Source organism: Eurypyga helias, unplaced genomic scaffold, assembly GCF_000690775.1.
Source record: "Eurypyga helias isolate BGI_N326 unplaced genomic scaffold, ASM69077v1 scaffold11871, whole genome shotgun sequence".
Taxonomy (NCBI): Eukaryota; Metazoa; Chordata; class Aves; order Eurypygiformes; family Eurypygidae; genus Eurypyga; species Eurypyga helias.
Genome location: NW_010232818.1, coordinates 19,900 through 46,229, shown reverse-complemented (window position 1 = coordinate 46,229; position 26,330 = coordinate 19,900). Strand labels below are relative to the sequence as shown.

Sequence of the window (26,330 nt, the reverse complement as noted above, 5' to 3'; positions counted from 1 at the left end):
TAGCAGACCTTTGGAAGTCTTCCAACAGTGTGCAAGGCAGGTTATGGAAAAGCAGTAATAGTTTCACTAGGTGAGTAAAGCGGAGAAAATAGAAAACCAAAAGTAAGATCACTGTTCTGTTTCAAAGCAGCAGCTGAGTGTTGCATTATAAAATATATTAGTAAACCAAGCCTCATATGTGAGGCCTAGGAATAGCTTTGCAAAATCCCACAAATCCTCTACTTATCACAAGACAAGTTGCTGTTCAACCGGCAACAAACTATTAATTAATAAATATTTCAGTAGGCTGTGCTTAACTTCTGTAGGGTTCAGGAAACAACAGGTCTGCTCTACTGCTTTTTCTTTCTTTTTTTAAATAATATTTTAAAATATAACATATATTTTATAAATGTAACTTTGAACCACACTTTTGGTATCAGGAGCTTGTGAAGCAAGAGCAAAACATTAAAGAATTCCTTTTTTAGGGTAACTTACATGACCCTGCTTATTTGGAGACAAGTGAACCACAGGATCCTGTCTCATCAGTCTTCCACTGGGGCTCTCTCTGAAGGATGGCAGGACTTTTGACACTGCTGGGAGATGGCATGTTGGTTCTGCAATACAGCACACAACAATGTACTGAAGAGCATAAGCAGTGTAACAAACTAAGAAAATGTGTAATCTAATTGTACTCCGCAATTTTTCCAATACCACTATTAGCAAAAAAAGAATTAGGATACATTAAATGAAATTCATTCCAAATAAAAAAAAATAGTGTGATAAAACACGAGTGAGGCCTATTCCTGCCTGGCGTAAATCAGTAAGAGTTCATGAAGAAAAGAGCAGCCACCATCCTGGCTTTTGCTAGAACAACCTGAATGGTACCTACTGTCCAACAGCACTGCATCAGAGCATTAAAACACACTGAAAATGAATATTCCGCCATCAACTCCGTGTGTCTGTATGTGTATGCTGCCTGTGGACAAGAGATTAAAAAACCTGAAGATCCACACTTCCTTAAACTGTATTCTATGCAAAGCAGGACAATAGCAAAATTCTGCAGCCATCACTTCAGTGAACACATTTTCTCCAGTACAACTGCTACACGTATTTCCTGTCAAAGTAAAGGGAAGCTAAATAAACATTTTCTAATTGAAACGATAGAAAAAAAATATGTTGAAATCCCAATATTCCCTTACAAACTGATGACTGTGAATGTGGAAACTGCATGGAAGTACAAAAGCAAGGAAGATTTATTAAACTAAATCAGACAAAAGTGGTCAGAATTCAAATCATTCACCTTACATGGACACTCACAGGAATGATCTTCGCCAATTAAGTTTATTATTTCCTAGGAGACAACTACGGTGGTCTAGGGGCTGTTCAGACACAGCCCTTCAGGTAGGTAACTGCCTTTTCAGAGCAGAAGGTCAGTATTTTAAAAGGTTCTTCCTGAGTTGTACCTTTTAACCTGTATCTCCTCTCCTGTGGCAATATTCTGCACGTCTAAAAATGCTGCTTTTAGGTAGAATATAAGGTTATGAACATATATAAAGCTTATGACCATCACGGACTTAACAATACCCATGGTAATCAGCAGTGCTTTAAAGCTGCCCCAACACAGCTATGGTTTATCTTGATCTGCAGCACTACTAGCTTCAAAAAAAAAAACAAACCAACCCAAAGTAAAAAGTCTTCTAACTTCATAATAATAAATAAAACTTGATTTCCCCTGCCAAACGGTTAGGTGCACAAAGGTTTTCTGCAGCTCAGAATGGGCCAGGAAGGAGCGAGTGTGTGGATTCACCGCACCTAAAGCCTTGTTTACCCTGAGACAGATGGAAATGTGCTTATTTGGTACAGAACCAAAATTTCACCTAGATTCACCAGACTGGCACTAAAGTCAGAGATGCAGCTTCCAAGTGCGACTCTATGAACGCAGGACAATACACAAGAGAAAATGCAGAGATTATCTCCCAGTATGCATTTTCAGGCTTTGCCAAATGCCGGAGCCATCTTCTTTTTGGTCTTCTTTATTTATTTTGCTGATATGATGACACCTGACACTGCAGAACAGAACTTGCTGGCAGCTCCACCCAGTGCCAGCATCAACACCCAACTGTTGGTCTGTAAAAGTAATGCTGAGCAAAAGATCAGTTTTACATTTGTCGTTACCATCACAACAGTATCAAAACATATGCGATTAAAAGCCGTTCTGTCAAAATGAGAACTGCAGATCAAGATAATCACAGCTTTTTAGTGAAAAGTATGGGGGGAGCTGTGAGGGAGGGACTGGCAGATGGCTTCAGTAACAAGGCACAGCTCACTGAGGTTGTGAAGGTGTGTGAAGAAAAGTACGTCTCCAGAACTTGAGGCTGGCATTTGTCTTAAACTCCTGCTGATCTCACAGAACCTTATTCTGCGTTCAGCGCTTGTTCATCTATAGAGAACAAGAGCTGTGATGCACTGAAACAATGATTTGTGAGTGCAACAGAAAAAGTATGGAATTGTTTAATCTATGGGATCAAAGCTCGAGAAAACCAATCAAGCAAATCTTGACCATGGTCGTCAGGTCGGATCAATGCTGTCTGTAGACAGGGCATTTCCACTGGTGTCGATCTCACTGGTATCCACTCAAGTCAAGCCGTGGCTGTAGCACAAGGTCTATGTGCAAAAACTTCAAATGAAGGCTTAACAATGCAAATTCTCAGTGCCCAGCTGTTTAATGTAGTTAATGTGTTCCCTCAGCTGACAGCTTAATTGCTAAGTGCTATGGAAATGTATACACTGGTGGAAGGCGATTACCATGCTATAGATTTACTTCGCTATTTAAACTTTAATTGCATTTTTTTTCCATTTTGTACGTGGTGTTTTTATAGCTTTGATGATCAAACAATCAAATTGCATTTATACAGCACCGTCTGAAAGGGAGCATCACAAGCACTTTAGACAAACTAAGCAAAAATTAAACTAAGCCAAGCCACTCGGGAGAGTAGGTGAGGTCAAACAAGTCCTCAACAGCAAGACAAATTACTAAGTGTGTCTGCCCAACCCCCTCTAAAAGGGCCGAGTGTTTTAAGGTAGATTTAGTCTCACAGTTAAATGAAGAACTGCAATCAGTTCTTCCTCAGGTGACACTCACAGGTCTCAAGGAAACAGACTGCAGAAGCTAGTACGTGCTCCAGACCTCGTTATTCATCCCGACGAACAAGGTTAACTTTCAAAGACACTGAAAACACAGTGCTTCGGAGAGCTCTCTCGCTGCACGGAGAGGTAGTGCCAAAGTCACCTTGTGGTTAGCACCACTTGCTCATCGCAAAGGATTAATTACCTACCCATCTGGTCAGCGATACTATCCTCACTTCTTTGCCAGCTGGGTGTGGATTTGCCGCTACCACCCGTATCTGATTGCGTGTTCTGCCTGTCAATGGAAGCAGGGGATCTACGGCTAATTCCAAACCTGTTGTAACACCCCAAAAAACAAAGCAGATAAGGATATTAAACATGCATATATCTCACATAAGGAGAAAAGAGCACTTTTAAGCAGCTAGCATCAAACAAGAGGGCAGAGTAATGCATAGCACAACTGCTTGAGGGATTTATAATGGTTTTCTATTTAATTTTTGTGGCAGCTCCAGGACCCATTCAGCACCTTTAACACCTAAGATGACAGTACACATGAATTTATTGAGCATCTTGATAAAGAACATACAGTTACAGTGCATACAATTAAAAAAACCCAGATCCAAACCAGCCAGAAATAAAATTATTAGTTTTCATTTACATAAAAGTTTACAGGGAAAGGTGACCAGATCATTACATGGTTACAGAACATTGACCAAAATGAATAAAACTTAAAAAGTTTGGTGAAAGGCCACACAGGAAAATTAGATGTATTTATTTGGAACAGATTTCTAGGATGGATCCTTTTAACTGGGAAAGTTCTACCCCAATCTAGTCAAAGTAAGCATCAGAAAGTATGCTAGGACATTCCCATGGATCTCGGCCATTTTCCTGGGTTCTGATCAAAAGACTAATAAGGTGATACATACCTAGGTAATGCAGACACACATGCAAACAACATTGATTAATCTGGGGCAATATCACACTGCCAAGCATTTTAATTAAGAGTTTATGAACTTGACTGTATTGGTTATGGACTCCCAAAAGCTGGGAGGTATAAATTCTGTAAATTACAAAGTTATCGGACCATAAAATAATTGGAGTTTACTGGTGTAAACTAAATACAGGTGTAGGAAAGCAGTGAGACATGTATACCTATTGCTGTAGAAGAAAGCATACAGAGTTTGACCCACTTTTTGTAAAACCTGCTGGATTGGACAGATGGATTTTGGAAAGCGCCAGAAAGTAAACTCAAGGAGAACAATCTGATGACAAAGGAGACAGTGCCTCTGTACCATAGCAAAGTCTACATGCATTATATGCCTGGAAGTCTGTAAGAATTAAGTCTATAGTTCTGTAGAATTAAAATACAATATTAATCATAAACAATTCAGAAGTAAGAATTATAGTTGGGTTCAGGATTAGCGATTCAATCATTAAGCATTTTGTCAAGAAGAAGGTACTTCGGAGTTTCTAGGTGGGGTTTTTTTGGTGTGGGTAATTCTCCCTCCCACCCCCATCAGACATACCCTGAAGACAATTCTACCAAGGCTCTACATGTACAAAGTAACACCCAAGAGAATTACAAGTTGAGCCATTCTCTATATATCTCAAAGATTTTTCTCTAGTTTTAAGCATCTAACACAATAACAGAACACTGTGGCCCAAACTGTGCTTTCTACTCACTCTACTAGCTACAGGCTGTGCCACAAGACCTCCAATGTAGAAAGACATCTGCCATTAACAGAAGAAATTCTACGTGGTTACCCCATTTGAAAGTTGATGTACTTGGTAACTCAAATGAGCCCATCAAAGAAACATCACATGACTCAGAACAACAAAATCCCTCTCCTATCCTTAGACAAGCAGCTGGAATGTGCATGTACATACAGCACAGCTCCAAAATGTCACATTTTGAAACTTGAGCCTTCTATATTTTACCGACTTCCCTTCTGTTCACCTCTCCCTGGTACAGCCAACACATGGTTTGATGAAGTGAAGAACACCTGGATGTGTCTGACTTTTGAACGCAAACAATTTAAACTGAAACAGCATGATGCGAGTGATACGGTTCCTTTTCTACCCACAGAGCCTAGCTGGGATTTCACTTAATCAAATACCTAAATTAAACATTATGAATTCAATAGACACATAACAAGTCTAAAAGCCTAAAGTCTACGTTTCAAAAGCTGATTGATTCTTTAAACACTGAAGCCTCACCTCAGGAAGACTACCTACAGGACACGGTGTCCCCTTGGCAAGGTACCCACTCCAGCCCACCTCTTCCCTCCAACACCTTAGCAATTGAATGCTACATCATCTCTCCCCTGTTTAACAACATAAACAGGTTAATCACTGATCAACGCTACCTGGTACGTCAAACATCACTACAGAGCTGCCCTGTATCTAACGGTCTCATATGAATCACAACAGAAGCTGTACATGGGACTACAATGTTTTTTTAGTAATGTGACAGACATTACTTTGCTTACTGAGGCAAGGGAAAGTTTCCTTCATAAATCCATTGTTCAAGCTTTCCATTTAGCCTGGTAGAAAACATTAGGAAAGTCCTGAGTAAATATCATTCATGTTTACAAGGACAGTATGGGAGGCAAAGTGCTTTTCCTACAAGAATACAACATAATAGTGAAATAACTGGAGTTTAATAAGTGATTTTTAAAAAAATCAGTAAGGAACATGCAAAGATCTTCTATTAATTATGTCTTTCATTATTGCATTTAAGCAGCGTTTTACTTGCACTGAATTAGAGCTTCGATACCAGAAAGACTGTATATGCAAGGTTTCTAGGACACATCTCTGTTGAACTTGCAAAATGCTGAAAGAACACTGCAGCAAACATATGTGTATAATTAACCTGAGAGATGGAAAAGGGTTGGGATGGGTGACGGCGGGCTCCGAGGTCAATTGAAAACAAAAACCCCAGCGCATCTGAAAACCCCCTTCCCACTCAAGCAGTCACGGTTGTGATGGTTTAAGGACATATGGCAGCAATACCTTTTTTATAGAGCAAATGACATCGTTGCAAAAGAGCAGACAAGATATTGGGAGCACAAGCTGCTCTTCAGAACTCAAGGCAACTCATAAGGGTTGCCAGCATGAACGAGCCGGGGAGTACGCAGCGCATGAAGACGTTAAGAGCTTTTTCCAGCTGCAAGGCTCTGGACACAGTTCTGTTTAGTTTCCTTACAGCCAAGTTTAATGGGTTTAGAGCAAATCTCCTAATGTGAGTAGGACTTTAAGCACAAGCTTAAATGATGACCTCAACAGGCCTGATATTCTCAAGAGTCAAAGCCTTCAGGAAGGTGCGCAGCAGAGGAGAGATGGCCACTTCAGAAAACCTCAAGCTGCAAGAAGGACAGGGAAGGCAAATCTTCAATGTTCTGGTGCAAGAAATGGCACTTATCAAGCACATGCTCAGAACAGCATTCTCTGGATTGACAGAGAGCAGTGTCCCCATACAGGCACCTAAACAGGCAAAAGACACTGCCTTGTGCTAAGCAGTTCCTGACAGTGGTATTTAATCTTACTAATAATGTATTTTTCCAAATAGAGAAAAAGATACTTGTACTTTATAAAAGACTCAAACCACAATGAATTACACACAACGACCTGCAACGTACTCAAGAAGACTTCAGAGGGAAGCTTTGCAGTGTGAACTATCAGCACTTTTGCCTCTTCATCTTCTCTATCGGAAGTAATTTGGAACCTGGTAGATAGCTCTCCTGCTGCCAATTATTTTTTCCCTGACTTGGGAGACGCTTGATTTAGCTCTCCTTTCAGTGCTCTCTGAAAATGATACATATTTCATTTCTCCCTCTGTAAGTTGCCCCTTATGTTGACACTGGAACACTTCAGAGAGTTTGAAGACTTCTGGAAAGTTGGAAGAGAGCACCTTAAAACAGGATGACTGTGAATATGTGAAAAAGATGCTAGCTGTGGATTACTTAGCACTTTTGTGCCTACACATCTGAAGTCTTAGTTGTGCTCAACACTACTTTGCTTCAACTATCAGCACAGACTGCAGCCCCAAATCTATTACTAATTTTAGAATCTAAACCTGTGAAATGAAGCAATTTGTAGCATGAAACCAGCACCTCTAACAAAGATTTTTAAAAATATGTAAAGGTCCTTTTGCATAGTAACCTGAGCAGCTCTACACTAGGATCAGAGAGAGCGCACTTAGGTCACAAAGGGAAAAGGTGGAAGCAAGGGATTTTTCAAACTGACATTTTCAAGAAGCATGACGGTGATATTTGAAAACAATCATGTTTTAATACATGTAAACAACAGCTGACAGGACACCATATAAGCACTCCTTTAGTTTAATATACTTTACAACAAATGGAACAGAGAATAAAAAAAAACTTGCCTAAAAAGAATATGAAAAAAGTCTGGTGCCTACCCTTCTGGCATAGATTTTTGTCTGTATGTGCCCCCACCAGAGCCAGTCTCACTTGAGGATGATAAGTTGCTTGGAGAGTTACGGCACTGTTGCGACCTCGCTAAGGCGATGGATGAAACCGTGACGTAGACATCGGAACCGGGAGACAACCTGCGCAGAGCAAACGAACCAGTCAAGTTAGCAATAATGACCAGCAACACCATACGGCAAGGTACGACAGACATCATCATACAATTTGTCACATCGGCAAAGCCGTCACGTGGCGTCACACAGACAGCAGAAAGGAAGTCAGTTGAAGGATCAGACATTTCCCCCTTAATAACCTATTGGAAACCATGAAAAATCATCTGTAAAAATCTGGATGCCTGGGAGTAAATGAAGAGAGGCAAGCGTGGGAGGAAAATCCCGGCACACCCTAGGAAAGCAACCCAGTTTCTAAAGGCCTGATTTGTTTTCACAGATTACTTGTAAAGAACAATGAAGCATGAGGTTCCTCACCCAAACACCGAACAGAACGAAGTATTTCCTATTCTCAAAACAAACTCTTGCCTGGAATTTAAACTAACTGCAGTGAGCTGAGTCTTCCAAGACTATCAAGCTTATCTCCATGCCACAAAGCTTGCCCACATTAAATCACAAGGACTACAAAAATCTGATGTTATTTATGACCACCTTAAAATCCCCCCTAAAAACTTCACACTCTAATAAAAAGCTATCTCAACATGAGAACTGTTTGAAAACACAGACCTGTGTCATATGAAGCCTTGTCCTGTCCGAATAAACGTACAGCAAATAAACGGGCTGGAATTGCAACACATGCACGTGGGCAGAAAGGCTTACACTGCTCAACTCGTATATCCTGTTCTGTATTTGAAGGCTTGCAGAGATAATTTACTGCCCTGTGCATTTTCTTTCCCAAACCCCAACCAAGTTCACTGCTGCTAGCTAGTTTTTTGTTCTACTTGGTGGTGACTGAAGCCACTCAACTTCTGTAGCGATTTAAGTGGAGTTGGAATTGCACCATCCATGAACGTCAAAATCCTACTGTAAACGCAAACCTCTACTCATTTTAACTAGGAAAAAATACTATAAAAGTTAAATTGCTATTTAACTTGTGCGACATTTCAAAAACACACACAATTAGTTGCCTCGGTAGAAAACGTGGGTCTGGGGATTAACAAGATCCTAACCCAGCCACTTAATCTCTTTCTGTAAAGGAGTGGCAGATTTCAATCAGCTCTCACCACAATACTGCATGAACTTTCAAAGTTCAAAAACTCTTCTGAAAATGAAAAAAGCATTGCACTGATTAATGTTACTTTTGTATGTGTATATATCTGAAGAGTGTGCGTATATGCATCTCAAATGTGCATTTGTCCCCCTCAGTATTTAGCAGTAAACTAACAAAATCTTAAAACAGAAGGAGCAGTATAACTAGACTAAACATCACGATCATCTGGAATTTCATAATTCAGATGAGAGTATGACTAATAGTAACTCTCTTTCCCAGACAAGACTGATCCAACGCCTGACCATCACAAATACCACACCAAATCCAGTAATTCCCTTATAGCCTACTGAGTTGAATTCAACTTCTCATATTTACTGAGCTACAATTCTGAAATATTTGACTGCAAAGAACACAGTTCAAGAGCTGGAAACTTGGGGAGCTGTGAACCAAGCAGTTAATTTTCCCAGCAGCACTCAGAAAAAAAAAATAGTTCCACCAACAAAAATACGTGCTTTCAGTAGCATTCGCCCACCTATATAGGCACACACATTTAAACTCAGTTATGCTTGCAGAGCAATACACAGTTTAAAAGTGTGACCTTTTTTCCCAATACCTTATTAGAATTTATGTCAAGGAAACCAATTACTTCTTGAATAATTTCTGCAAGATGATTTCCTGGTGGAAAATGCTTACATTTTCACTTCAGATTCAGCTATGCTTTTTCTTTACTTCCTATGCCTTACCGAAAGTGACAGCACTGGTCAGAAGGAACAGCAAGATTTCAGAACTATGTCATAGAGTTGTAACTCATTTGCAAAGATGAAAGGCCTCAAGGGCAAACAAAAATGAATGTGGTCTGAACAACAGCAACGCACAGCCAGTCAGGTAGGACGTCCTATTTAAAACAGCAATACACTTTGTTGGTACAGGTCACAATAGCACTAAAAAAACAATAGTGAAAGACATTTCATTTTATGTGAAACACCTAAATAACACAAAGAACGTTAGAGTAAATTAGTTCAAATTGACTTTTTGAGCTGCTCTGTAATCTATTGATGACAGGCACTTCCCCAGACAAAGGAGTACTGTGTTAGCAGTATGCCCCTATAGTTAAGACATTCAGTGCTTGTCTTTTATTTATAATCAAAAACCAAACTAAAACAAGCTATTATCTATTTCAAAAGACAGCTTTAAGAAATTCCAAAATGGTTAAGTGCATGAGTCCTATATTTGAATTCAAAAATAGGCCAAGCACCCATTGCATTCAACATATACAATCACATTGCATTCAACAGACCTGGGATTATACCATGCATGATTAAGTTCTAACAGATCTAGTTCATCCTGAAAGGACCGGTTGAGTCCTGCCAAGCATGGGAAGAAAATCATCTTTTGTGAAGGCAGTGAGTAGGATGAGTGTAAGTTTGTTTTGTATGACAACACAGACGTTGAAAGCATCCATCTTGCTCTTTACTTCCATGTCATTAGGTGTAATTTTCTCCACGTCTTCACTATGTGTCGGTACGTAATACACACTTTGTAAGAAAAATATCAGTCTACAATGTTTTGTGCCTATGGCTTAAGGCAGTCTTTAGTTAGACAGAAGGCACCATCACGCAGGTGCCTTCTCCCTCAGGACCTCTGCCCCACACACGTATCCGTGCTTCAGCTTCTCCTGGCAAGAGCTGCACAGCTCGGAAGTGAAGGAAGCATAGGCTAGCGGAGGAGAACGGATGGTCTTACAGTCAAGGCATTTCAGTGCTGACTTTGCAAACTGAATTCTTGTCTTGCACTGGCTGCCGCACTCCAGTATGACCACTGGCATATTTGTTAAAGAAAATTTTTCATTTGTTGTCACTAGCTGCAAGTTTCTCAAAGGCCTTGTTTGATTCCAAGGCCTGATTTACTTCTGAGCTAAAAACTTACCAAAGCACCTGAAGCTCTAATTTGAATATATAAAACATTAACAATGCTGGGCAGACTTTCAAATATGAGATGCCCAAAATCAGACACAGCGAATGATTAGAACATAATTTCTCTCTCTTCCTTCATTCCTGATCCAAAGAGGGCCAAAGACATCTCTTCTCAAACAAGAGTTTGGAAAATTAAGTTTAATTAGTAGCCGTGAAGCATTCAGGAAGTATAGTAATGGGCGCCACTGTAAAGCTTAAGAGGAGAATTAATAATTGCATCTTTACAGCAGGATTTGAATGCCATCCAGTAAATAAGGGATGGAGTAATGAAGAGGAAAATAAAACATTAAATAGCTCTTTTTTAATGAGCTGCATCCACTGTGTGAACTGAATGAGGCAGATGTCCTCTGTTAAAAGAAAATCTCATAATTTGATCAGAGGAAGTGTCAGAAAATATGGTTACACAAGAATTCTGAACAAAACTGCACAGCAGATCTAAATTCTGGCATGTTTACCTTCCACGTGTTTGATTTTTGCAATCCTAATAATACTGCAAGATGTGACAGTTCCCTAAAAACACTGACTCAACGCTCTCGTGTTAAAACGGAAACCAAACCATTCAAAAAGGAAAAACGACCAAGCAATTTTTGGGAAGGGGATATAGCAAATGGAACAGAAAATGCTGTTCATACTGTAACTTCTGTCATACTGTAATGCTGTCATACTGTAACTTCTGACACCATGCTGCCTACCTTCTTGAATTTGATCATCTCGTTTCAGAAAACACATATTGGAACAAGAAAAGTAACAGAGGCAGGCAGTGGGACCACCAGAGGTACAGAACGGCTTCTGTATGAAGGAACGCTGAATAGGCTACATGGCTCCATGGATTATAGAGAACTTTATCATACCTGCTTCAACCCACCCAAACATTAATTATATTGAATGAAGCAAGCAAAATTATTATTCATTATCCCCCACATAGGAGACTTGGAACTATCCAGAGACCAAGGAGCAGGGACCTGGATGAAGAGATATCCCCCACAGCTTTTAAACACAGCAATACAGGTGCATCCAGCTCCAGGAGACTGTGGGATCCAATAAGGAGTACTCCTTTACACTTGTAAGCATTCTTATGCTTTTCCCTGGTCCCTCCTGTCAAACAAGAGTGACCAACTCTTGATGTGACAGAGTATGGCTCTTCTCGGATGTTTCTGGCATGCAAGAGTTTGGCCATACAGCCAGCCGTACCAACAAACCTTTGATTTTCCACTGCGACATCCGGCTCTAGGTATTGGTGCCAACAGGAAACGCATAATCTCATGTCAGTACATGTTTTAATTTGAACAATGTTACGAAAACTTTAAAATAACATATCCTCAAACCCTGTGGGGTAAGCAACGCACTCGCTACAATGCTCACTGCCAGGTGGCAAGATGAGCACAGGCACCTGCTTGTTTATATTAGGAATACGTCGCTGATCCAAGCTAAACAGCAGCAGATTAGGGTTTTTATAAAATATGGGAACAGTTGAAACTAGAATTTAGCTGCAGGAATTAACCTGTAAACCACTACAGGCACAGTTACTGTCCCTGACTACACACAAGCGTTGTTCAAAGAAGTGTGACGTTTTAGGGCAGGATTGTGCTCCAAAGTCCTCAGTAAGACTCAAAACCAGTCTCAAAGAATATTGTTCTAATACTTCCATATTATGGAATTTTACAGCCAGTGCTTGACTGCAGCCATGCCGTAATTCATTTTTCCATTTGGTTATAAATACTGACTGCACTTAGAAATTTTCTAGTGGAGTTTTGAGCTTTCATCCCATACCGCACAGAACTGCATCCTTTGCTCCCTGGTTTTCACACTTGTCAAGTATTTGTTGAATCAAGTTTCAGTCAAGACCGGTTCCAGTTTACCATAAGTGAATTAAGAAGAGATTATCATCGAACACTGTCTTGTCTCCTATCCCTGCACATTTTCTTCTTAATAAAATCTGGAAACCAAGTGTAGGAAACAAAATCGGAAAATGAGGAGGGAAAAAAGTATCAAGCTCTAAAATTACACCTTCTCCAATAACATTAGCTCTGGTACGCTTCACATATACGTAGTTTATTGTTGTTTTCCTTAATGCATCACTCTGATGTTTATTCTGGGTTATAGGCTATATAGTGTCCGATGTGGACCAATTAATGTTGTAAAAGAAGCCATAACTTGGAACTTAGTGCATTTCTATTATTAGATTTTTCAGTCTTAATGTTGCAGTAACATTAGAGATGTATTTTAAGAGCCTTAAGTTCTGGGTTATTTTTCCTGCTTACAAATATGCACATCAATCATGAATACATTCAAGGAGCCAGGATACTATGAGGAACTGGGGGAATTTAAAAACGTAAGCTAGTGAGTTGGATACATGAAGACAATCCAACACAGGTGAATTTAAATACTCTTCTGGCTAGGCACAGGACTGGGCATGCCTGCCTCCCCAGAACCAGGGTGTGTCAAGCAAGCCATTCTCCCACCTGTAACAGCAGTGTCCACAGGGAGGCAAGATGTTTTCATGTAGATGAAGTGAAATCCTTCTGTTCTCAAGGTCCGTGATACAGCTTTTATTTATTTTTAACACAGTTAAATGGACTAAAGTGAAAATACCAAGAGGCAAAAATTATTCCACTCAATACCCACAGAGACTGTAGCTCTATAAAGTGACCATCAGTCAAATATCACCAGCAGGTAATTCAAAGAGTTACACCTGTATTCCCTGTCCTCTGAGAGCACTTTGTACTGGGAGAAACACTTGTCTATTAAAGCTCTTTTCATTTAAATTTAATCCCTCAAATATTTTTTTTTCCTAAATACTTAATATAAGTCATGGACTTCCTGCTGATAGGTTACCACTAAAACATGTATCATGTCAGGTCTGATATGTCAGAGATACTATAATGCCTGTATTTTATTCTTTGAATTCCTAACGAATTGGCTAACGATTGTACTGACCTGCTACAGTCCTGGGTGACTGCTACCAATGCTAGTTCCAAAAAACATTTCAGATTCAGCCCTCAAAGAGCCACATGGATCAATTTACTGTGGGTTTCTCAGATGCCACATCCCTTAAAACACAGACGACAAACTATAGATTTCTGTTTCTTAGTGGCAAAATGAGATCTGCCATCAGTGTCACTACACCCGGCTCCGTAAACAAAGACCATTCAGTCAAAAGCCAGGAGCAGGGAGGGATAAACAGCACCTTGGCTCTCAAAACACTAAGTCTTAAGGTCAGTCAAACATCAGCGAGTCCTAACTGTGACTCGCCACTGCAGGAACACAAGCGATAACACTATAGCTATCTAGCTACAACCGAAGATTAAAACTGAGGTTACAGCTAGCACTTAGTAATGAAATTACTTGCTGATGCTGATCTTCACAGGTAGGTTTCCAGCCCCACAGACAACTAGGCAGCACCTTCTCTTCAAAGTGAAGCTCTAACAGTAGAATAAGGAAATCTAGGATTTCTGTGGTACTTTACTAATGAGCCAGGATGATGGGTGCTTTTTTTCTAAAATCTTAAAATTGCTTTGTAGAACATAAATACTGCAGAGAGAGACATGCTGAAGTAGCCATCTTGTATACAGTTGGGTTGCATTTATAATTATGTTAATTAGAGAGGCCTTTTCAGACCCCAGGCACCACCAGCACAGATCTCAGTACCCGTATTACCAGGTTATCCTTGGTCCTCCATTCCTCCAGCTGGGCAAAGCACAAATCGTAGGGGGCAAAGCCCAGCAGAGCAGCATCGCTGCTACCTGCACCAGAAACATGCATAGGTTCTAGCACCTCCTCGTAGGGGACCTTTATGCTAGGGAAAGTATGAAAGTTAACAGTGAAAAAATAAATGAGACAGTACTTAAGAGGGCTATGGCAATCTCATCTTTGCTGATTTTAGAGATTTTGTACAATAAGAAGTATCTGATCTTCCCCAAAAGCAAAGCTTTCCTTCTATCATGCAGAGAAAAGACAAGTTTTAGAGTGAGCTTACTGCCTTTTTTTTTTTCCCCCTCCAGAAGTCCTTTAAAATGACAAAAAGGTATTTTTCTCCACTTTAACTGGAAACCTTATGCAGCTGCTGTTACATTTAAACTTGGTCGAGCCAAGACTAACACATTTAGCAGACCAGAAAGATAAGACATTTTTCAGACACTGAAAAAAATTCCCAGCCAAACTTAAAAACTACTTTGATAATATACTTTTAAGGATTAAAAGATCCACTGGAACCATTTTTGAATAATAATAATATCTTAAAAGAATGTCTAGAGGAGTAAAACCCCAGCTACAAGCCTTGAAAATGAAGGAAATGGAAAGTCAGTTTGACTTTTCGAAAACAAATCCTGAGTATATGGAAATGTAATTTGCTCTCTGCAAACATTTATCAGGCCATAACCCCCGTCTAAAAGCATCCAGTGACTGGATAAATCTTGGATGCTTTAGATGTGCGACGTTGCCCACAGAGGAATTTATGCACAAGAAAAACAAAGTTAATAACAGTCCGTCTCTTGGTGAAGCCAAAGGCTCACTCCCCTTGGCCAGAGTTGTGGAACAGCCAACGACACCCGAGACAAAACTCTTTGGTTAATACCATGAAGAGGTGGAAGCACCCGAGAAAGACTCAACTGAATCTGATTCTTCTGCCACTGCCATAAACTTTGCCCAGGCATTAGCGTTCCTTCCATAATTACAGAGTGAGATTCTACACCACTGGAGAGAACAAAAAACCCCAACGCCCCAACCCCTATTCCTTCAAATTCAGCATCTGCTCGCCTTCAACCGTAACATGTGTGGCCACGCTATTTTTACAGTGGTCCAAATCTTTAGTTTTTATGTTTGCCTGTGAAAAGGGTTGCAGGCCATCTTATCAGGCTGTGACAATGCTTTCAGTGCTGCAAATTTTCTTTTGCAACTCACACTGCTGGGAGCTTTCAGTATCCACCTACTGAACTTGCATAAAGCTACAACGAGGGGGGCACTCTCTGATCGTTTTGAGTGCAGAAGTACAATCGTGTAATGACAATGAACGTAAGAAAATGAAGTCCTTAACAACTATTATAATTTCTTAACAATGTGTCCTACATGGTAGTTTGAATTTCTTTGTCTTGGCTGTACCATCTTTGAATATTTTTTTTTAATCCCCAATTTTTCAGGATGTAAAAAACCCTTTAATCCAATTCATTAGAGTTCTCTACGTTTTCCACAATATGCATCTGATTTCCACTGCTTCATATTTTTTCCAGCAATGGAGCATGATCAGAATTTGTCTACGGCTTTTTTTTTTTTAAAGGAATTGTCCAAAATAAAAAGCTACAATCTTGTTTCCCTCAACAGATCTCTTTGTAAATGCAGAGACAGTGACAGATTTGTATGGATAATGAAAACAATGACAGTTCATTTGAATACTATCAAATACATCTTTTTCCATGAACGAATGAATATACTGTGACAGGATGTGCCTGATACCTTTATCTTAATAAATAATCGTTTTCTTGTTTAAAAAACCCAAACCAACAAAAGACACCCTAAACCACCCTGGAGAAATGCAAATGTAAACTAATATCTTCTCTAGCCTAGAAAGTTTGAAAACTCCCCAGAAAAATTTGCTTTCTGTGCTGGTCAGAATTCTCTTGCTAAACACCCTGTTCGATGAATAGCATCTCTCTCTGCCTTGAGGCCTTGAGGCAATTTTGCCAAGCCTATAAACAAGCTCAAATTTTGATTTACTACTTCAAAATGCAGAAGTTCAGGAATACTCGGATCTAAAACTCTGAGTGTAACTCACTTAAGAAGTAAGTAACAAAACAGCAGTTTCAGAATACCATCTAACACAGGGAATCATAGCCTAACACTTCATTTTGCGGTTAATCGTGCCAGGAAGGGTATTGTCTTTTGGCTAATGTTTCGCTTGTATTCATGTTGCCTTTTGACTAATTAAAACCAACATTAAAAGTGGTCTTCTGAGACTTAGATAAATCCGTCATGCTTTTTTCCAGGTGAGATTCTGATTCTGAGCAACAATGAAAAGCTATTTGTGAAGAAGACACGTACCTACGGCTCTCCAACGGGCGCCCATCACTAGAGATGCTTCGGGGGATGTTGGCTGCTCGTTCTGGAGGTGGCATTTTCCCTTCTCCTTTCCCAGAGCCAATCCTCGATGGTACTGGACTTTGCATTTGGGATGGTACCTGAGCCATATGAGGTCCCTGTCCTTTGCCTGCATTTCGCTGCCATTTGTTGTTATTTCTGAAGGGAAATTTGAATTCGTACGACATTCCTTCATTCACTTTGTATTCCATCACTGGCATACGGTAGTTTTCTGAAGAACTCCTGGAAATGAAGAAATTTAACATGCTGCTGTAAAAAAATAAAAATATCCTACAAGGATAGATATCTGAAGACGGAATCTGTATGAAACAGTAAATGTAATGTTTTACTTTTAGAAGCATATATTTAACAAACTGTGATACTCTTCATCTGATTACTGGGTCCTAAAAGCTTAAAAAGTCTGTTAGAAGGGTATCTTCCCTCCCTAATTTAAAAAAAGTCATGGGTTTTAGAACTTACCTGCACCCAGACAAGTAAGACCGGAAATGTTTGGGTTTTTCCAAGATAAATCTTTCTGAGGCACAGACACCCAGGAAAAGACAAGATTCCCATTAAATAATGCATTACACTCCATTTTCAAACATCTTTGGCTTTGGAGTACCTCAGTTGATAAATTTTCACATTATGAAAATAAAATACGTGCTAAAAAAAAAAATGTATATGCCAGTCTCAAAATATGCCCTTTGCTTCCTGAGCATGTACAGGATCAGGACAGCCTAACATCTGGGGTAAAACAGGACATAAGCTAATGCAGTCCACATGAGATGCACGGCAAACTTCTGTATACGTTTCAACTGGCAAGTTTGGAAAGCAGATGTGACCTCCAGTTTTGGTGAGGATACTTTTGGTATGTCTCTTGTCAAATGTATATACTACTAAGTGAATTTTTAAATTTTTGATTACTTTGTTTATCTACACACATCATTACTTAATGGGTAGAAAAAAAATAAACAACCAGTGCAAAATTTTCTACTTCTAGCTCTTCTCTTAAGTGATTCCAACATTAGTGCTGCGAAAGATCAGTATTTCTTCTCAGATAAGATGCAAACCATAAACTGTTATCTAGCTATGCTGACATGAGCAAGTTGTGCAGTCTAAGAGGAGCAAACAAAGTGAAACAGCCAGTGCTGAGGTCTTGCTGCCCACAATATACACATTTTGTGGTTTTACTTTGGCCTACCCTCTCGTCTCGACCTGCGAACTGAATTAGCAGTTGGAAGGCACTAGGTGTGCTTCCGAAACACATGTAGCTCAGCTTCACCTGAAAGGACACGCTTGTGTACTTCAGGTCACTCTGATGTGAGCCACTGCATGGCAGATAGGGATGATCAGGAGATTTGTCTTCAAAGTCCACTCACAAACGAAAACCTTGATATTCTTGTTTTTAATTTTCTCTTCATAGTTTACGTCTCTGCTATTCTTTCCTTAATAATTACATACTTCAGTAATTTGGGTTTCTCTTTTTTTGTGCATAGTTACAGTTTAAGAAGCAAGAATGAACAATTTCCTCTTGCTGCTGTGTCCTTAACTTCAAGGTCAGCAGTCAATCCACTACATTAAAACACTGCCATTTGACTCATAACCATCTTTTAGCAGAGATATAACCATTACACGGGCTGCCTCTTTGTAGGGCATTAGACTGTGAATCAGGGTATTTGGATATAGTTTCGTATCTGCTACTGACCTTGCACACATGCCAGCTGGCAAGTCGTCTTATCTAACTGCAACCCTGCTCTTCCTACAACTTCATGCCAATCAATTTATTAGGCTAGGGACTGTTTCTCAGGAGTCTACCATACAAAGCAGAACTGATCTTCGTTTTAGTTATGGTCTGTAGAAGTTAATGTAGTAGAAATACTAAAGGGACTCCAGAGGACACAGTGGAAGGTCTCCAATTTTGGAAAACATACTGCCAAAGTAGAAATTGCTTTGTGCAGAAATTTAAGTCTCTAGTAGCGTATGTAGGACAGCTACAAATTCAAGATACAGTTTCTAAACCTTAACAATTTTAGATGCAGCAAGCAGTATCGAGAGTTCCTTGATGACATTTTGTAATTTGGTAATAACCCACCATGAACCTTTGCTCATGACAAGACAACAAAACTCACTGATGCTGAGTACAGTATTTCAAAAAGTTCAGTAATTTCTCTCCTGCTATGAGTTTGGTTACACTAAAGCTAAGCATGCTTTTGGCTGTACTTAATTCAGTTCAGGAATAATAGGATGTGTGCTTTCCACATAGATTTTTCTGCTCTAATCCTTTTGCTATGATTGCAGCTGAACTTCCATTTGCTCGGGCTGCTAAATACTATACAAAAGCTTTCCAAATACCTCATAGGTGACCTTGTGCCATTGCTCATTTTAATCCCTGACACGTATTCAATTTTCCACTGACAACTAAAGGACAAATAAAACACCTTTTCTCTCTGCTCCTGTTTCCCTACCACATACAAAAGGAGTTAATATGGTTCACAGTAAAACCAGACATATTCTTTTATGCAAGTACATGGTCTTTGATACGAAATTTTGTCTCTGAGCAATGTAATAAATATGCACTTCAGTTCAGCCCCAACCTTAAGCACACGAAAACTGAGCATCTACCCCTACAAAGTTACTGCCTGACTAGAAAACAGCAGTGCAAAATGCTCTCTCTGTCTGTATCTGCAAGGAACACACTGAACTTTGGTAACTGGACTTGATGCTTTTTGGCAAATCTAGCCTAAACCTTGTGCTAGTCTGCAGGCAAATTCAGTCTATTTAAGATCATACCAATTTAATCATATGGTATTTGCAAGACATTAATACACGATGTCAGGAATAGGGGAATCAGATTCAGTGACGTGGCAGAATGCTACAGACCACTGCAGAGTTCCGATGGGAGCAGTAAAAATTTAAAAAGCTTTAGTGCGAGTTCAGAAAAAAATGGAGGGACTTAACGTCCAATTTACGAAAAACCCCCACGTATTAGTGCTTATTTCTGATCAAGCAACATTTTCAAGCTATAAAAGCAATAATACAGTTGACACAAGCCTCAGGCTTAACAGTGAGAGAGGTGCAGCAAGATCTACTACTGAGTAAAGAATTAGTTTTCAGCAATTTCTCTGTCCAGTTCCGTATCTTTGATATAATCTCATCATTTACAGCCTTACTTATTTGGGAAAGTAGAAGAATGTAAGTCTGTTCATAGCTTTCAAGAGTTACAGCCACAGACATTGCAATCTACCAAGAAATGGGGAAGCAGGGAGGGAAATTCTGATTCTGTGTGAACTGTACAATTAATTTTGATGCGTCATAAACACACAACAGTCAACCAGACCTTGTCTGATTTCCGTGTTAAATTCCATGGAATTTAAAGGATATGTGAGGTTTTTCACACATTTTATTAAACTGTGGGATTCAGTGAGTATTTTGTGGGCCCTCAAGTTCAAGTATGGACATTTATTCCTGACCTCCTCCACCCTACAAGACTAGATGCTATAACTATGCCACGTGGTGTTTTCTTTCCCGCCGGCCCCACAAATCAAGATGTGATTTCAGACCAAACGTAGCCGTTACACAATACCTGCGTGGCGTGCAGTCCTCATACGGAGGGACGATGACGACCTTCACTGTTACCGATGTTCTCAGCAGATCAATCATTTGCTCGTGGCTCAGGGTGGCTACAGCCACCTTACAGATTTCCACCAGCCGGCTGCCTTGTCGCAGTCCTGCCTGCCAGGCGTAGCCGTAGGGCTCCACATCTGCCACAATGCCTTCGTAGTTCACGTGGAAACCAAGCTGGCCCAGACCATTCCTACGCAGAGTCATCTCCACCGTTTCACAGCCCTTAGTCACAAGCTGTGAATTGGAACGAAGACAGCGTTTAACGCGCGGGGAGACCTTCTAAGGGCTCCATTTCTGTACAAGCAACCAACTCCCAAGACAATGGTGGGGCACGGTTATGGAATAAATATCAGTGTCCTGGGTACATAATCAGTTGAAACAGGTCCTGTCACTCAAACTAGTATTTTCAGTAGAGTCTGGTTACCCAAACTCTGTCTTTACATTCTTAGCGAAACCACAGGAATTCTAGGAGGTATGTGGCAGCACACAGCAGTAAAACTCATGCTGTTACAAAAGCATCTCTACTTTATCTTTTATGCTTCAGTAACTGAATAACAATTCTACATTTTTAGCTCTTTCCATGAACTGCAAGATTACATTCAGTCAGAACGTGGAGGCAGGCAGCTACTAAGCACAGTAAACCGGGGTCTATGCCAACGCTATGTACCAGGAGCATGAACACCAAGAGCAATTTAAGAGGGCCTGCTTTTCCCTTTTTCCTGATCATTATACAACTACAGTTGTGAAATTGCAGGAAAGGCAGTGAGACATAACACATTCTTTCATAACTGAATTGGATAAAAATGCACATGGACACATGTTTTATAGAGAGATAAAATAAAAATGCAGTGAATCATGTTATCACACACATTCAGAGAATATCCGAGGGTTGCAGTAGGTATTGGGACTGCACCCTGCTGGCAACATAAGTCAGTCTCAAAGATATTACAGCTTTGTTTGAAACAAGACAGAACAAGCCTATAAACAGAGAAAGGGAAGGAAAATGAGGAGTAAGGGGACACTTCTGTATTTACTGTGTGTTAGCAATTTATGCATCTGAAGGCCCAGCTTTTTTTTTTTTTTTCATACATACATGATCAACCGAGGTTGGCTGATATCTGATAAATAGGAAAGTGATGCTGGATTTTGAGAAATAAAAGCAGGACAATCCTTATAGATATCATGATAAACAACTAGAACAGTTTTAGGGATACTAAGAACTACTGAAACCATACTTGGCAGCGGGATGAGAGCAGAAAGCATAAAAGGGGAACCAAACAAGAGAACACATTCTAACCTCCAGCCTTTTGACGATCTCTTTGATATCATCAATGTTGCTGATGAAGCTCTCCAAAGAAACACATTCACCTCTCTCATAGAATATTTTGATATTTGTGTCCGTTGAAGTCCACCCTATCACATCTCGGCAGGAGCAATTGAATACCACGCTTTTTGTGTCCTGCTCAATGAGGACTACAAACTCGTTAGAGATGCCTAGGAGACAGTCTATTTCCATACCCTTGCTGTAGTCTTTTGCATGGACGCTCCACACAATAGCACCAGAACTATAGATTTCTGCTCCTGGATAAGGCTTGGACTTTTCTTTCTTTTTTGAAGCAAGTGAGATGAAGGGGAACTTGCCAGAAGGGTCAATAGGTGTGTTGGTGACATTCTTCTCTGCCAAGTCTTTCAGGTACTCTTGACGGGTCCTGGTGGCCATCGCACGAAACTTTTCTGATTTGTGAGCAGCGTTCTCTGCATTAATGACTTTGGCTAGTAAGAAGTCCCTGAAAACGTTTGATTTTGGAAATGTGACACCTTTTGGAATAGGTGGCCCAAAGGATGGTACATCTCTAGATCTTGTCACAGCAACACTAAAAGAAATAAAAGAAAAAGGAAGATGCAGAGTGTTTCACTGTATGCAACTTCAGAATTTTTGAAGACAGAAAAATAATTTCATTTTTTTCCTTAACCCCTCAATTTTTCTCTCCTTTTCTCAGCAATATACCTATACTTGTATTTTAATCTTAGCAGTGTGGAGATTATGTCCTCTTTCCTGTATAAAAAGAACGCTACTTATTTTTGCATCTAGGTATTTTTGAGTCATCCTCAGCACCACAGCTTAAAGAGAGCTTCAAGTGCAAAATCATGCTTTTTGATAAAAGTATTCACCTATGTACGGTAGTTCTGAATTTTGTTTTTCCTACAAACAGAAAAATTCTAACACACACTAATAAAAAGGCTAGCTTATACTTCAGCTCCCTAAAGCTGAAATGCTCATCTCCGCAATGCAAAGCGTATGATCAATACTAGAAATATCAATAAAATGGACAGATTAAAAAGATAAAGGCAATCAAGTCATCTCACAAGGTCAGCCTCACTGTGAGAATCATCTGGTGACTAAACGCATATATATACATCACACTACTGATTAGGGTTTAAATTTGTGGATCAAAAACTAGCATGCAATATCAGGTAGTGCAGTCATAGAAGCAGACTCCAAAAAAGACTAGAAATAAGAAATTTCTTAGAAGTTGAGACATATATGAGAAATAGATGCTTCCCTTTTCAACTCTTCTTTTTACTTTCTGTACAAGTGATGGACTGAAAGTAAGATTGCCTTAGGCAACGCCAAGAAGCTTTGCTACTCGCCCTGGTCAACTGTCTTTTGTCACAGAGTGGATGAGAATTATTTGGCATCACTGAAGATTTGCCATTCCAGTCCAGTATCACTCACTTGGCAGTCTGTCCTAGGAGACAGACAACCTGTACTTCAACAGGTTTGTAACAAGAAATGCTCCAACAGTTCAAATCTGAATTACTGCATCTCTATAACTAGATCTAAAAAAGCATTAACTAATTTTGGCCAAAAATGGTGTTTTGGGGTTTTTCCCTATTTGTTTGGGTTTTTATTATATTTTCTAGCAACTGATATTGAAAGATGTCACTGACTGTCGTATTTCCTTCAAATATATGCCAAATAGATCTAAAAGTATGCAACCAGAGATACTCAGGATGCAACCATCTGACTCTTGATCACCTTTAGTGGTCCTAAAGGGTCTGTTATTAAGAGCTAAAAGCCTAAGTGTTAAGCACAATTACTGGATGTAATGAAAAACTACCAAGGACTTTTTGTTTGATTAGGTTTTTAATGTCATAAATCACAGGGATAAGAAATTAATCTTTAACACATGCTAGAGAAGTTTAAAAAAGTGAACAATGCTGACAAAGAAGCCAGACTTTTGAAATATTGTTTATCTTAGTTTGGATGGAGAGTCACTGACTTGATTTTATTCCTTTTATGTAGTTTTTAATGTAAATTCCAGTACATTTTTATGCTGTATGGCTTCCTGTTTTGTCTAGTATTATGAATCTATGAAACCATTCCAAATAATTCAGTGAAAAGACATCAAACTTACTTTGAAAAGTTTCCTAGAAAAGCTTTTCATAATGGAATTCTATAAATTTAAATCAAGTGTTTGCATTGAGAGGACAAAAAAAAGAAAGGATTTTAATCTTAAAGACAGTACACAGAGCATATAATATTCTAGCAGTCTCCTCTGTCAGAACAAACACTGACACTCTCATAATTTTTCCTACCTTCTCCCCCTCCCTTTAAATTTTATATCTGTAGCATTGCTAAAGCTTAAGTTCTCAAATTTTATACACTAATTGTAACCAGTAAGGTTCCAGCATTGTAGGTGTGAACACTTGAAAAATGAAAGTGATTCAGAAGTCTGACGGCCAGAAATAGAACCTCAAGATATTTACATTTACTACAGTGTAAAAAGTATAAAAATCTTTCCCATGCCTTTTAAAAGGAAGAAATTGAAAATATGTAGACATATTATTTAAAATAATAACCAAAAGCAGATATTTCTCTGTGCTTATAAATTCCAATTCAAATGTAAAATGCATCTGTAGCCCTTGTGGATGTATTTCTTACTTTCCCTTTAGTACAGAATCAGTTTCTGTACACAGTAACAGCTGAAACATATGTCTAAAAGTTTAAGAACAAGCTATGTCCACACAAATTAAAAGACAGTGGAATTTGTTGATAAGGTGCCTTAAAATGAGTATCAACATGAACATGCCTCCTCCAGGAGAGTTTACTCCATGTGCAAAGCTCAGCATCAGTTCCAGAAGCACTGTGAGCTTTATCAAAAACTTTACGGGGAGGGAAAAACCTTTAAACCTTACTATATCTACTTGAAAAACATGAACACACCGTCTTAAGACACTTCAGTCTTAGCTCTTCCTCTAAACATGCACTTCACTGCATAAAGGACTTAAGTGAACATTTGTATTTTAATGAAGACAAGTTAATTCTAAGGCTACCTCATTTCAAGATAGCTACTCTAATTCCATTACTCTGACATTTCATATTTTGAATAAAGTGGCTTTAGAAATGTATGCTGAGATCATTCAACATTTAGAAAGAAAAATACGTTAAGAGTTCAGGGCATAACAAAGGTAAAAGGTTTCAGGATCATAAGCAGAATTGCAGCTCAGAAAGATGATTTCCACGTACTTTCAAATTTGGTTAAAAATGTATGCTAATTAGGAGTCGCCTTGCGATTCTTTATGTTACTATCAATTACCATTTTCTATTTTAAGCATATTGATTTCAAGGTCACACTAAAATAATGCTCTGGAATTTCTTTGTTGGACTGAAATGAGATAAGAAACAAAGATATTTCAGACAAAGTATTTCAGAGAGCGTAGCCTCTTTCTGAAAGGTTAGTCCTACTCTTTCGCTGTCTTAATTTCAAAACCAGAACATAAGCTCAGATGCCTAAATAATCCACACAAGAAGCGAATTTGTAAGAATCAAAATAGAAATACTCTTCTAGAATACTCTTAATGAAAAGAATAAAAAGGAAGTGCAAATGGAATTTTGAAATAATTCCCAAATGCTTGATTATACATTTATGTGTGTGCACACGCATACTGACAGCATTAATTTCCTCACTAGGTGTGTTTCCTAAAGGAAACATACACTCCTGTGTGTTCATCTACTTTTTAAAAAGCATTCTATACTCACATCACCCAAAAATCTCCTTGACTCTTTCCTTTCATTGTATTTCCCTACTGAGAATTTGAAAGAGGAATGGCACTTCCCGTTGTAATCAAATGACATGTTTTCAGCGAAACCAGCGAGAGCTACCTGTAACAAACGCTGTCAGTACAGGGACCATGCACTCGTACAATGACAAAGACGTGCTGGAAGTGGGATCGAATATTCTTTGGGCTGAATGGTTGTGCTCCAGGCTCCTGGAAAACTATTGTCACAATATCATTTCCAATATGTCGTTTTCTCAGAAGCTTTAAACAAAAAAAGATGCATAGGTTAAAACACAGTCTCTTTACAAATTTCAATTATTTATTCCTCATTAGTATAAATTACTATTATTTAATTTAATTTTATTTTCAAATGATACATCAAGCTGAAATCTGAAACCATTGGGGATTTATGACAAGTACCAGAACATTAGTTATTTATTTAATCAAGAAGTTCTTCACAGAGAAGGTGGTGAAGCACTGGGACAGGTTGCCCAGAGCTGTTGTGGATGCCCCATCCCTGGAAGTGTTCAAGGCCAGGCTGGATGAGGCTTTGAGCAACCTGGTCTAGTGGAAGGTGTCCCTGCCCATGGCAGGGCGGTTGGAACTAGATGGTCTTTAAGGTCCCTTCCAACCCAAATCCTTCTATGATTTTCATATTTTCTACATGTAACATACAAGAAAATCTTGTTAGGGAAAACTTTAGGCTAAACAAAGCAGAAAAACAACGAAGATTTGCTAGCATCAGGGTAATCAGTGATACATGGAAGCTGGAAAACACTTGCCACTTCAGACATTTGTACAAGCCAGAAGTATGTTTTGTTTCAAGTTGAAAATAGTTGAATTT

The 26,330-nt window shown here is 39.2% G+C and overlaps 1 protein-coding gene across 1 annotated transcript in view; it reads right to left on the bottom strand.

The window, feature by feature from the left end:
* SIPA1L1 (signal-induced proliferation-associated 1 like 1) overlaps positions 1 to 26,330 on the bottom strand; it is a gene marked incomplete at its 3' end in the record, with an annotated part of 46,785 nt that overhangs the window by 2,343 nt on the left and 18,112 nt on the right. Inside the window, exons 6-12 of the mRNA XM_010161522.1 lie at positions 25,590 to 25,747; positions 21,720 to 22,296; positions 20,382 to 20,656; positions 16,763 to 17,041; positions 7,526 to 7,675; positions 3,315 to 3,439; positions 475 to 593 (exon numbers count right to left, since the gene is read on the bottom strand). Of these exons, the coding sequence (XP_010159824.1) occupies positions 475 to 593; positions 3,315 to 3,439; positions 7,526 to 7,675; positions 16,763 to 17,041; positions 20,382 to 20,656; positions 21,720 to 22,296; positions 25,590 to 25,747 (1,683 nt within the window). The remainder of the gene's footprint in view (positions 1 to 474; positions 594 to 3,314; positions 3,440 to 7,525; positions 7,676 to 16,762; positions 17,042 to 20,381; positions 20,657 to 21,719; positions 22,297 to 25,589; positions 25,748 to 26,330) is intronic.